This window comes from Cyprinodon tularosa, unplaced genomic scaffold (genome assembly GCF_016077235.1).
Source record: "Cyprinodon tularosa strain WSP-4 unplaced genomic scaffold, ASM1607723v1 ctg98, whole genome shotgun sequence".
In the NCBI taxonomy this organism is placed as follows: Eukaryota; Metazoa; Chordata; class Actinopteri; order Cyprinodontiformes; family Cyprinodontidae; genus Cyprinodon; species Cyprinodon tularosa.
The window spans coordinates 4,016,472-4,026,740 of record NW_024039762.1 but is presented as its reverse complement, the minus strand read 5'-3'; the positions used below and the strand labels follow the sequence as shown (position 1 = coordinate 4,026,740).

The 10,269-nt window shown below is 36.5% G+C and overlaps 1 protein-coding gene across 2 annotated transcripts; it reads right to left on the bottom strand.

Moving 5' to 3' along the window:
- Positions 1-246: 246 nt before the first annotated feature.
- Positions 247-9,008, bottom strand: elovl4a (ELOVL fatty acid elongase 4a). 2 transcript variants are annotated; one of them, XM_038275905.1, is made up of 7 exons: positions 8,776-9,008; positions 7,860-7,935; positions 4,825-5,012; positions 4,576-4,656; positions 3,069-3,240; positions 2,225-2,352; positions 247-2,097 (listed from the first exon to the last, which is right to left on the bottom strand). In XM_038275905.1, exons 2-7 carry the CDS (start codon positions 7,924-7,926, stop codon positions 1,771-1,773), a joined length of 963 nt encoding a protein of 320 aa, XP_038131833.1. In that variant the 5' UTR covers positions 7,927-7,935; positions 8,776-9,008; the 3' UTR covers positions 247-1,770. The 2 variants fall into 2 exon arrangements, with proteins under 2 accessions (XP_038131833.1, XP_038131831.1); XM_038275903.1 differs by having other exon boundaries at positions 8,781-9,008.
- Positions 9,009-10,269: the final 1,261 nt, after the last annotated feature.

The window sequence follows — 10,269 nt, the reverse complement described above, 5'->3', positions numbered from 1 at the left end:
CATTCAATACTTGTATCAAAGAGAATTTTTTTTTCTTCAACATTTAAGGCAATAAAAGCAATTTTTATCATATCAGTCATTTTTTAATTAAATATGAAATATTAAATCATTTTTGGTGAGAACTTTAAACATGAGGGTTAAGCATAAAAATTTCCTTTAGTGTAAGCTTGTTATAATGGTGTTACTTACTTCCCTCTAGTGTTGGAAAATGTACTTGCATCATCAAGATATAGACAGGTAAAGAAGTAGTACAGGCATTAGTTTTTATTCAATTTGAGACAGTTTTAAGTTATAATACCAAAAGAAACGCAAGAAAAAAAACTACCAAGGGGCTTTGGGACAGAGAAAAGTCCACTCTTAAATGAGCAGAGTACAAAAAATCACAATGTAATCTGTACATCAGGAAAAAAAAGACAGATACACAGAAAAACACTGATGAAGATGGGAACAAGTATTTACATAAGATTAAATATTTGATAATAAATAATAATAATAAAAGCATTGATAGATTGCGAATAGAGAGCTGATACACGCTATGCTTTGACAAGTCAATGAAAAAGTATTTTGTACAGTGGCGTAACATACCTGTAACCAGCTTTATGTTTAAATAGTGAAAACACTTTGACAGAAAAAAAAGGGGGGGAATGTACATCTTTTAAGCTGAGTCTTTTTGCAGATACATTTACATTCAATGTAGCTCAAGGTCTGAGCATTTGTCTGCAAACAGCTATATTTCGAAGATGTAAAGGTATCTTAATTGAAGAGAGCAGAGATGAAGGTTTTAATGCAAATGCGGAACCCAGAACCCAACATCCTCTGTCTCTGGTACCAAGACATACAGCAGGTTTAACATGAAAAAGACAGATAAAAATGTCAGACAACAAAAAAAAAACATTTTTTTTTTCAGTCAGAGTGGGGAAACAGAGAATCTCGCTGGACACTGGTAACATTATATCACATGACAAACAGGTATGGGAATATAAAACAAGTTCTAATCATATGCAAGCAAATCTCAAGAGATCATCTATCCCATGAGGGATTAGCAATGATGGAACAAGATCATCCCTCTCTAAAAGGAGCATTTTCTTCTTTTTTGTTTCTATGTACAGTTTACTCTTCTCTGCATATAAATGGATGGTGTCCTCATGATTGGATCCCTTATATGAAAGGAAAAGTAACAAAAAAAGACATCTGAACAAATAAAACCAAAGACGTTGCATTGACAAGCTTAAATAAAAGGTGGACAAAAAGACATTGATAAAATTTTTATACCTATAAGGTGACAAACTGATAAATTGTAAGTTCAAGTAAAAAGTGAAATGTTTGTGCGTGTGTTACCATCTGTATTACCGTCTCATTACAGCAGTGTCTGTTATTCACTGCAGCTCAGGCCTTCCCTGACGGAGCTGTTACAAAACTGCCAAGAGGGATCTATGAGACCTCTCCCTGTTCAGGCTCCATGTTTGGAATCTGAATACCTTGTTATCTACCACATCTAAACCACGGTAAAGAGACGGAATACCATGATATATCCAAACCCTTTGTTTCCATTTTGGGTTATTTATTAGCGGCCATTTCGCTTTTGACCTTTGACACCTCCTTTTAACAGATCCATTCTCTCCTCATACAATAGCTCATAATTTTTATCTACAACAACTCAGGTTATTGTGACTTAAAGAAATAAACATCCATCCCTCTAAATCCTTTTCAAATTAAGCATTACATGTTTTAGACCAGAGGCCATAGCCCACCCTTCCCTAACCTCCACCTCTAATCCCTTTTGGCACGTCCTTTCCTCTTTCTCCTCCCTGAGTTCTCCTGGGGCTTCTCCTCTTTGCTCGTCACTAGCGGCGTTCCATTTGCAGCTCTGCTTAGCCCATTCAGGTTGCCGTTATACACATGTTTGCCTGCCTTCGTAGAAGAGGAGGCGTCGCGGCGTGTGGGCTGCTGGCGGCGATAGGTCTGGTAGTAGAAGTTGCCGAACAGGACGATGAAGGTGATGGCGTAGCAGATGAGGGAGTAGTGCATCCAGTGGGGGAAGTCGCAGTTGACGTAGAGCGACAGAGCAGTGTGGCCGATGGTGACGTGGAACTGGACCTGAGCCGCGAGAAGGAAGTCATTCATTTAAATTACTAAATTACTATAAAAATTTAAATTGCTAAATTATTATAAATAATAATATTCTACTAACTTATTCTTTCCAAAAAAGGGGAGACATTCTTACCATCTGGATGATGGTCAAGTACTTCTTCCACCAAAGGTACTTTTGGATTCTTGGTCCACAGGAGGCCAAGCCATAATACAGATACATCAAGACGTGGATTAGTGCATTCATGTGTGCACCAAAGAAGGCTGCAGGTGGAAGAAAGCACAACATTAGCAAAAGGAAAGCCAGATTGCTCTAAACCAGGGCTCTTAAATATGGGGGTCCCAACCCCACGTCTCACCCCTTCCTATCCTTGTCCATTAAAACAGTAACAAAAAGAGTTTTTTTGGTGAAACTTTGGTTCATTTATAATCTTTTTATATTATTATAGTTCTATGCTATAAAAGATATGGCTCCACTGCTATAAATAAACAGCTGTAGACTAAACCTCACTGTTCTTTTTCAAGCTCCTCCCACCTTTCCACTTCACTGTATAATCTGCCTAGATCTCTCCCACTGTTTTTATTTAGTTTTATTGTCGATGAAAACTTTTATTTGCCAATTGTATTCACTTCATTGTGAAAGTCATATGTTCTGCCTTTGTGAGTTAATTAGTTTGATTAGTTATGTGGAATATGATTTTACACGAATCTACTTGAAATACTACTACAATATCTGGAAAAAATATGAGGTTCACTTGGAAGTAACTTGGATTCTATTAAAAGGAATCATCAACTCTATAAATTATTGAAACTGTTATTGTGTAAGAACATTTTAACCTTAATTTTGAAGGGCCAACAGAAACCATATTTAATTTCTTGTTAAGTAACAGAATGTAAACAAGTTCTGTAATAATCTACTCAGTCAAATATAAAGCTTTAGTTTTATGTGGAATTTGTATTTGCTGTTGAGAGCAACTCACACTGTCCTCCTGCCACCCACTTGATGCCGATCCACCAAAGCGTGAACATGGTGCAGTGGTGGTAGACGTGCAGGAAGGTAACCTGGTTGAACTTTTTCCTCAGAATGAAAAACACTGTGTCCAGGTACTCAATGCCTTTGGAGATGAAATACCACCAGAGAGCTCCTGCTACCTGTTTCCCAGAGAAACACACGAGGAATCAGCATTGTTAAAGAGTGAGGGCTTTTCAACAGGAACAGAAAGTAATAACGAATGGACACTGGAGCCCGATATCCGTGTTTAATAAAGACAGAACGCAAACGTGAGGGTCGTGTTGTACTCATCTTTAACATCTTAACCTCAGAGTAAACAGAGTAAACAATCCGCTCCTGTTTTCTTTTTTTTTCTTCGTCTGTCAAGCTTGTATCTATGTCATGGAGCAAGACGAAGCAAGGTGAAACTGAACACCGATTCCTCCCTCAGCTCAAGTGTTTTTCTACAGTCTAACTGAATGGAAACTGATCAGGTTCTCAACACCAGAAAGTAAAGCTATAAAAAAAACGCTCACTGGGATTATCCTGATCAGTGCGGTACACTAATTAGAAGGCTAATTATAGCCAGCAATGCTTGAAATATGTGCAAAACTAGATATACTTCAGAAAGTTCGCCACAGCATACAGAAGAAGCTGAAGAAAGCTAATCATATATCATTTCAAATAAACTCTGATAAAGTAAATCTAAGCCATCTTGCAAAATGACCAACATAAGTTGAACTCTTTTGTCAACACTTAAAACTTCAATTAGTACTAATTTGACTTTATTTTATAAAGCAACTTGGGAACAATGTGCAGGAAAAAAATATGTTATGTGTATTTATATTCAACCTCATTAAGTCAACAGATTATATTTGGCTTGAAAAGTGAAACAGCACATCCCTCTGAGAAACATAGTGATGGCAGCAATAGGGGAATTTAACTAAATACAGAGGAATCCTGTAAGCCTAGAGTCTTTCAGGATGTGCATAGACAGCATAGGGGTCAAAGACCCTTAAAATGCATTCAGAACTACAAGGGAAGTGATCAAAATATTATCAAGTTGCTAGGATGACCCTGCCCAAATTCAGACCTAAAATCCAGTTGTGGCAATTGGGGCAAGACATTGAAAATCTGGTTTAAGCTGTTTTACAAATACAGATGTGCACAATTCTCTTGATATGCAAATCAAGAGACATAAAAATACAGACTTGCAGCAATATTTTGCACTTCCAAGAGCCCTTCTACAAGTATTTATTTTCTGTAAAACAGTTCTAAAAACCAATAATCTGCTCCCTTTTACTTTAAATATATATTCTACTCTCTAAAAATGGTGATAAAATATACCGAAGTCCATGGTTGTTATGTGATGACATGAAGAATAGTTGAAGCAGTGTTAATATATTTGCAGAGCACTATATACTCTGGAGGATCATGCATGTATGTTTGGTTTTTTTTTTTATGTCTTTCAGCTTTCCGGGCTCCAACATACTCACCCTGACTTCATTGGGGTCGTCTGAGTAGTCCACTGGTTGACATATGTAACTGTACTGTGCTGCCCGAGCCGCCATAAAGAGCTAAAAGGACAGAGAGAGTAACTCCATGAGGGGACAAACTCAGATGGGCAGACGCACTACAAGCAAAAGGCTGAGCAGCAATGAGTGTGTTATCACCACAGAACGCCTATTTTTGGAGTACTGTGACTCATGCACAGATAAAAAGCACAGCTGAATGTCTAATACTACCTCTTTAAAGATGAAGAAGTTGAGGAAGACCATGCTGAAATTGTAGACGATGAGAGTCTTGCGGAGCTGGAAGGGCTCTCTGTTCTTCATGTATTTGGGGCCCAGCCAAAGGAAGAGCAGATAGGAGGTGCTGATAGCCAGCGTTGGGAGCGGGTTGTCCATCAGAGGCCATTTCTCCACTCGCTTGTCTGCAAGACACATATTGCCACTCTGTTATGTAAAGCATACTTTATGCTAAATGCTTATGTTTTAGAACCTGTTTTTAAAAAGCTTGAAGGATGTTTGATGAAGGATCCGGGCTTTCGCACTCCCATTCATTTATTTTGCTAACAGTACCATAACACGACATCGTCTCCCTTACCTTAAAATTATCCATGTCTGAAAACTAAAGATTTCATAAAAAAAAAAAAAAAAAAAAAAAAACTGTGATACCGATTATAGGGTAACAATCATAACTGATATGACCACACATCCCTAAACTCCTCTGGAAACATTTTCCTGTTTTAATTTTCAGCAGCAAAGCAGCAGATGTGGTAGGGTGGAGCAGAGCACATTAATAAACCTGAAGGGGTCTGCTGTAAAACCTCTTGAGCAACATGTCTCCAACAAGTCAGCACTGCAGCACTGAAGAGTGTGGAGGAAAATATTTATTAGGTGCACAATTTTCAAATAAGTAGAGAAAAATAAATATCCATCCATTTGCTGACACGTTTAACCCCAGGCGGGGTCGCGAGGGGTGCTGGTGCCTATCTCCAGCTGTCTACGGGCCCTGGACAGGTCGCCAGTCCATCGCAGGGTAACACAGAGACAAATAACCATTCATGCACACACTCACACCAAAGTAGAATTTAGAGAAGCCAATTGACCGAACTGTCATGTTTTTGGACTGTGGGAGGAAGCTGGAGTACCCAGAGAAAACATGCAAACTCCATGCAGAAAGACCCTGGGCTGGGAATTGAACCAGTACTACTGCAAGGCAGCAGTGCTACCCACTGCACCACAGAAAAAAAAAATGTATATGTCCAAAATAATTATTCCAAAATATTTTTTATTAATATTTTTTTTCTATATTTTCATAATGAATATTTAATACTACTACTAATAACACTAATACTACTGTATTAATAATGATATATTCAATATCAAATATTATGAATCTGGCTCTTATTAGCTGAACTGCTGTACGGAAAGCTAACCGCAGTAGGGCTGCAACTAACGATTATTTTGCAAATCGATTAATCTGTCAATTATTTTTTCTGATTTATCGATTAATAATCAGATAATAAAAGGTTTGTTACAAAATTAAACCATATGAAACTAAGACCTTTCTACTGGAGGATTTCTGGATAGAGCAGATGACAGATGAAAACATAATTTTTTCATCTTAAATGTCAAATGTTTATAGAAATGTTTTGCAATTTTGATATAATTACTGCTCTACGTGGGTTGCTCTACTAGCGAAAGGCATGTCTTACAGTCTCTATACTCCAGTTAATGATTAATCGATTGATTACTAAATGAGTTGATTATTATTTCAATGATCGATTATTCTGATTAATTGTTTCAGCCATAAACCGCAGCCCTGTATACTGTGGTCATTTTTGGGACACCACAATGGTGCGGTCAAATAAATGTAATTGAATATTAGGTGTTAAATTAAACACAAAAAATCAGATTCAGTATTAGAAAAGGAATGGCCAATTCTGCCATTTTGGCAACAGAGCCAAAATATATTTTTTTAAATCAACCAGCTAATGTTTCCCTGCAGACTGTTCTTCCGTCGAATTTCAAACATATCTCCTTCTGAGACCTACAAATCTTTAAGATCTTTTCTTTGAATGTTTTATTCTGATCATCTGACTTGTGATTTTAAACAGCCACAGCAACTAGTCTGATACCCTACTTTGTTCACATTATGTTTTTTTTTTTACATGTTGACAAGGAAAAGGATTTTTAACGAGGGCCTACGAGCACAGTAGATTTTGAATGCCTTAAAAATATACAGTTAAGCCCAATAATATGCATATGTTAAACACAGACCCAGGTCTGCTCTTATTCTCACCTGATATCCTTTAACACATGCCAAATGCCTCTTTTGTCTTAATTATATCACTGGTGGGTTTAACTTGACCCATTTTATACTAATTGTGTTGCATAAGAACTGTGAAACTTTGGGCCATTATGATGAAAATATAAATTAAAATGTTTAATTCATTGGGTTATCTTTTATTTTATTTTATTTTTTTAATGACAAATGCATCACGCATCAAAATGCATGATGCTGAAGTTGCAGGTCTTTAAATTTAACTCTGAACAGGAAAATCAAACACTGCACATTTATAATTAAAAAATATATTAAAAAATTCTTACAAATTATTTAAAAAAAAAATAAGGTGATAGGTTTAGTGGTATTTAGATAGGATCCCAGCTTTCATCTGCTAAATGTTTTTTTCTAAAAAACAAAAACAAAAAACAAAAACGAATTGTTACAGCTGAATTTATCAGTTTTTCTTGAGTTCTAAATCTGATTTTATAGAAAACCGTAATTTTTAACTTAAATTAAGTTAAAATATGTAAAGTTCCTAAATTATCAATGTATATTAACCTAATATCCCAAATAAAATCTTTATTTGATGTTTTAGATATTTATATGGCTACAATTTTTGAGTTGCTGTTTTACTATACTAAGGGATTTTTATTTTTATTTTAACGACAATCCCAATCCACATTTTTAAATATGATAAAATTATATGGAAGCCAAAAATAAATATTTTCAATTGGAAGACATTTTTTTTTTTATTAAACCTAATTGAATGGAAATGTCCCTTCATGCAGCTCTCTTAATATATTTTAATCCCTTGCCAGTTTTTTTCTTTCTTTCTTTTTTTTTTTTTTTTTTTTTTTTTTTTTTTGTTTCATGCTTTTCTGTACCCCCATGAAAACACACTGGCCCCCTCCTGGCCCCCTGGAACATTTAGTCTAGAACCACCACTGCTAAAATCCCACCCTCAATGACAGCACATGTAGTTTACTACCTGCTATGGTTAGGGTCCATTTGTAGAACTCTATGGTGTCGTTAATTAAATGTGTGACAATCTCCATGGTAACGACCTGCAATCAAACAGACACGGAAAAAAATGGATTTAGGTCATGTTCTGCAGAGTGTGGAAAGCAGGCATTGCAAACATCAAGCTGATCTGTAAGTTCCACTTTCCTACTACATTACTCTGAAACAACAGCCAGTTGATACGCCTCTTATAATCAAGGTCTGCTATAATCCTGCTCTATAGGCTCTGATTGATGAGCTTCACACTCAGTCGTGCTCACAGGGGAGCACCGGTCTGCAGAGCGCATGTGTCAGCAGCACTACTGGCCCACACACGACTACCAGAGGGAGGAGAGGGGGTTGCCTCGGGCTCCACTGAAAAAATCATGTCCCTGAGAACCACACTGTCATAAAGACCAAAAAAAAAAAAAAAAAAAAAGCTTAAATATTGCGAGGTGAGATTTAATGCCCCCCCCCTTCCTCCCTCCCTCCACAGCAGACCAAGCGCTGCTGCAGCTGCGCTCCTCCATGCGCTCTTGCCTTAAACTGATAACATAATCCCCATTTCCAGATCAAAAATCAACCTCTAGCATATTTTTACAGAAAGACACCCCCCCCCCCCCTTTCCCCTTTTAAATTTTAATACAATCTGCATTTATGTTGCCTTTTAAATGTATTTTCCGCGGGGTGCAGCGCGGCCTTACAGCTGCAATACAAGGCTTAACCAGGCCTACATCACATCTGATATATTCAATGTAATCTATAGAGATCAGAATCAAAAGTTTCAATATTAAACTTAAGACTTTTTATTTATTTTTGATTCCTCTATTTGTGCTAAGCAGGCAGTAAAAGCATAATAACTACCCCGTCTTCTAGTGCTGTGCGCGATCAGGGATGCTTTTTACCTTACCGTGTGGGTGCTTCCTAAAATCCGTCTAAAATGACAGTCAGTGCAAGGTCATGTAGAGGGAGCTGATTAGATACTGTTTACTGATCCAGTTCAGGACAAACTAATGAATCTACAGCAAAGAGTGAAATGAATGGGCCGCTGAACCAACGGCGAACTGCATGAATTTCTCCTCAAGGTACCATCCTATCCTCCAATGCTTCAGAACAGCACCCAGATCTCTGAGAGGGGAGGGCAAAGCCGCACAACACATATCTGGCACTTCCTGTTGAGCTTTCAAAACAATGCAGGTGTTTGCTGGAATCTAGAAAAAATTATATATATATATATATATATATATATATATATATATATATATATATATATATATATATATATATATATATATATATATATATATATATATATATATATATATATATAGGTGATGGCTAACCAACCAGACATCGTGTTGATCGACAAACAGCAGAAGAAGGCAGTAGTGATAGATGTGGCAATCCCAAGCGACAGCAACATCAAGAAGAAAGAACACGAGAAGCTTGAGAAATACCAAGGACTGAAGGAGGAGCTAGAAAAGATGTGGAAAGTAAGAGCAGCAGTGGTGCCAGTGGTAATTGGAGCACTGGGAGCTGTGACCCCCAAACTGGGAGAGTGGCTACAGGAGATTCCAGGTAAAACATCAGAGGTCTCTGTCCAGAAGAGCGCAGTCCTAGGAACAGCTAAGATACTGCGCAGAACCCTCAAACTCCCAGGCCTCTGGTAGAGGACCCGAGCTTGAGGATGACACATACCACCCCACGAGGGGTGAGAAAACAGTTTTTATATATATATATATATATATATATATATATATATATATATATATATATATATATATATATATATATATATATATATATATATATATATATATATATATATATATAAAATAAAAAACCTACATTTAAAACATGGATAATTTTATGAAGAAAAATTGCACAAATCCATCATACATTAGCTTTGAATGCAACTGTATTTTTAATAAAGTGCAATAAACAAGGTGCTTAATTTTGTACTATAGTTTTTATGCTTTTAAATACTTTTTTATCTGCAACTGGGAGGCTTAATTACAGAAAATGACCTATCAGTTGCACCACAGAGCTGTGTACTTGCATCCTTTCAGTTTTACTGTGCATGTTAAGCCAGAGGCATGAAATATGTAGACTTCTGAACTTTTTAACCATCATGCTGATGTTCACTATATCTGCTGTCATTCATGGTTTCAAATCCTGTAAATTAGACTTCTAATTTAAACTTGTTTGAGTCAACAAAGCTTGCGAAATGTAGATTAGGTGGCACAGATGAGATGGCCCAAAGACAAAAAAAGAAAAAAAAAGGCAAAATTATCTTTTTTTTGTATATGTATAGATTAAAATAAAAAAGCTGACATCAATAAACCATAAAAGCAGATTACTTGTGTTTTTGTTTCTATTTTTGTCTAGGAGTTTAGACT

Bases quoted from the DNA above. Each gene is read 5' to 3' on its own strand.
- elovl4a (XM_038275905.1), bottom strand. From the start codon at position 7,926: ATGGAGATTGTCACACATTTAATTAACGACACCATAGAGTTCTACAAA. The intron at 4,657-4,824 runs GTAGTATTAGAC...CTGTCCTTTTAG, and splicing joins ACTTCTTCATCTTTAAAGAG to CTCTTTATGGCGGCTCGGGC. The intron at 3,241-4,575 runs GTGAGTATGTTG...TCTGGGAAACAG, and splicing joins ACGACCCCAATGAAGTCAGG to GTAGCAGGAGCTCTCTGGTG.